At 47.3% G+C, this 1,445-nt stretch overlaps 1 protein-coding gene across 1 annotated transcript; it reads right to left on the reverse strand.

The window, feature by feature from the left end:
* Positions 1 to 293: 293 nt before the first annotated feature.
* On the reverse strand, positions 294 to 991 carry CCDC70 (coiled-coil domain containing 70). The gene has a single exon (XM_059995918.1). It carries the CDS (start codon positions 855 to 857, stop codon positions 294 to 296), a length of 564 nt encoding a protein of 187 aa, XP_059851901.1. The 5' UTR covers positions 858 to 991.
* Between the last annotated feature and the right edge of the window lie 454 nt (positions 992 to 1,445).

Raw genomic sequence — 1,445 nt, forward strand, 5'->3', positions numbered from 1 at the left:
ACTTACATCCACCCACACATGCCGCGCTCACGGGGAGCTGCTCACGGAACCAAGCTCTGTGGGCAGCAGTGCAGCCTGGAGGACGGGAGTACGACCTCTGAGAATCACAAAACCTGAAAAAATGCAGCTGGGCTCCTTACAGAAGTTGGTTTTCCAGACCTCTCCTCAGAACTTTATTAGATCTTTTGAAGCCAGGAGACAAATAAGAGCATATTTTCTTCAGCACATGGGGTCACCCCGGACTCGAGTCCCAATCCAGCAGTGTGGACCCCCCAGCCCTTCGTCTCCTGTGCTCATGACGTTGCAGTGCCCCCCTGCCAGCCTCTGCTTCTCCACAGCCTGAGCACCCCCTTCCACCAGAGGGCCTTCTCCTCCTCCGGAAGGGCGCTTTCCTCCTCCCACAGGGCCTTTTCTTCCCCCCACAGGGCCTTGTCCTCCTGAAGGAGGTTCCTGTCTCTTTCCCACAAGGCATTGTCCTCCTTCCAGAAGGCCTTATCTTCCTTCCAGAAGATTCGGTACTTTTTCCAAAAGGCTTTCTCTTCTTCCCAGAAAGATTTTTCCATTTCCCAGAAGGCTTTTTCCTCTTTCCAGAAGGTTTTCTCCTCTTCCCAGAAAGGTCTCTCGTCTTCCCAAATGCCCAAGATCTGGCCCCTGAAAGCGCAGATCTTGCCACGGAAATTCCACATCTCTTCCCTGAAGCCTTCTGTCTTCTCACGGAAGTGTCTCATCTCTTCCCGAAACACCGTTTCTTCCTGCATCTTGTGGATTAGTTTCTTCTGGCGAATGCTGGGTGAGGAGACCACCAGTGAGTGGAAGCAGGCAAGCTCCTTCCACTTACTCACCTTGAAGGGAAACATGGTCTTGGTCAGCCAGGATGGTGGCGTGACTGCGATGGAGGACAGGTCAGCTGGTCCAACCCTGTGGGGGCACCAGAGAGAACATGTCCCTTGAGTATCACATCCCAGAGCGCAAGCCCTGGAGTCTGTGCCATTACTGGGAATGATTTTTTAATCTTACAATTTTTTTTTTTTTTTTACATATACATGTATCTATTCTTTTTCAAATTCTTTTCCCATTTAGGTTACTATAGAGTATTGAGTTTAGTTCCTTGTGCTATACAGTAGGTCCTTGTTCGTTACGTATTTTACGTATAGCAGTGTGTACATGTCAATCCCAAACTCCCAATCTAACCCTTCCCCTCACCCTTCCCCCCTGGTAACCATAAGTTCGTTCTCTAAGTCTGTGAGTCGGTTTCTGTTTTGTAAATAAGTTCATTTGTATCATTTTGTAAAGATTCCACATGTGAGCAATATCATATGATATTTCTCTTTCTCTGTCTGACTTACTTCACTTAGAATGATAATCTCTAGGTCCATCCATGTTTCTGCAAATGGCATTATTTCATTCTTTTTTATGGCTGGGTAATATTCCATTGTATATATGTA

The sequence above is a fragment of the Delphinus delphis genome, chromosome 18 (genome assembly GCF_949987515.2).
Source record: "Delphinus delphis chromosome 18, mDelDel1.2, whole genome shotgun sequence".
Taxonomy (NCBI): domain Eukaryota; kingdom Metazoa; phylum Chordata; class Mammalia; order Artiodactyla; family Delphinidae; genus Delphinus; species Delphinus delphis.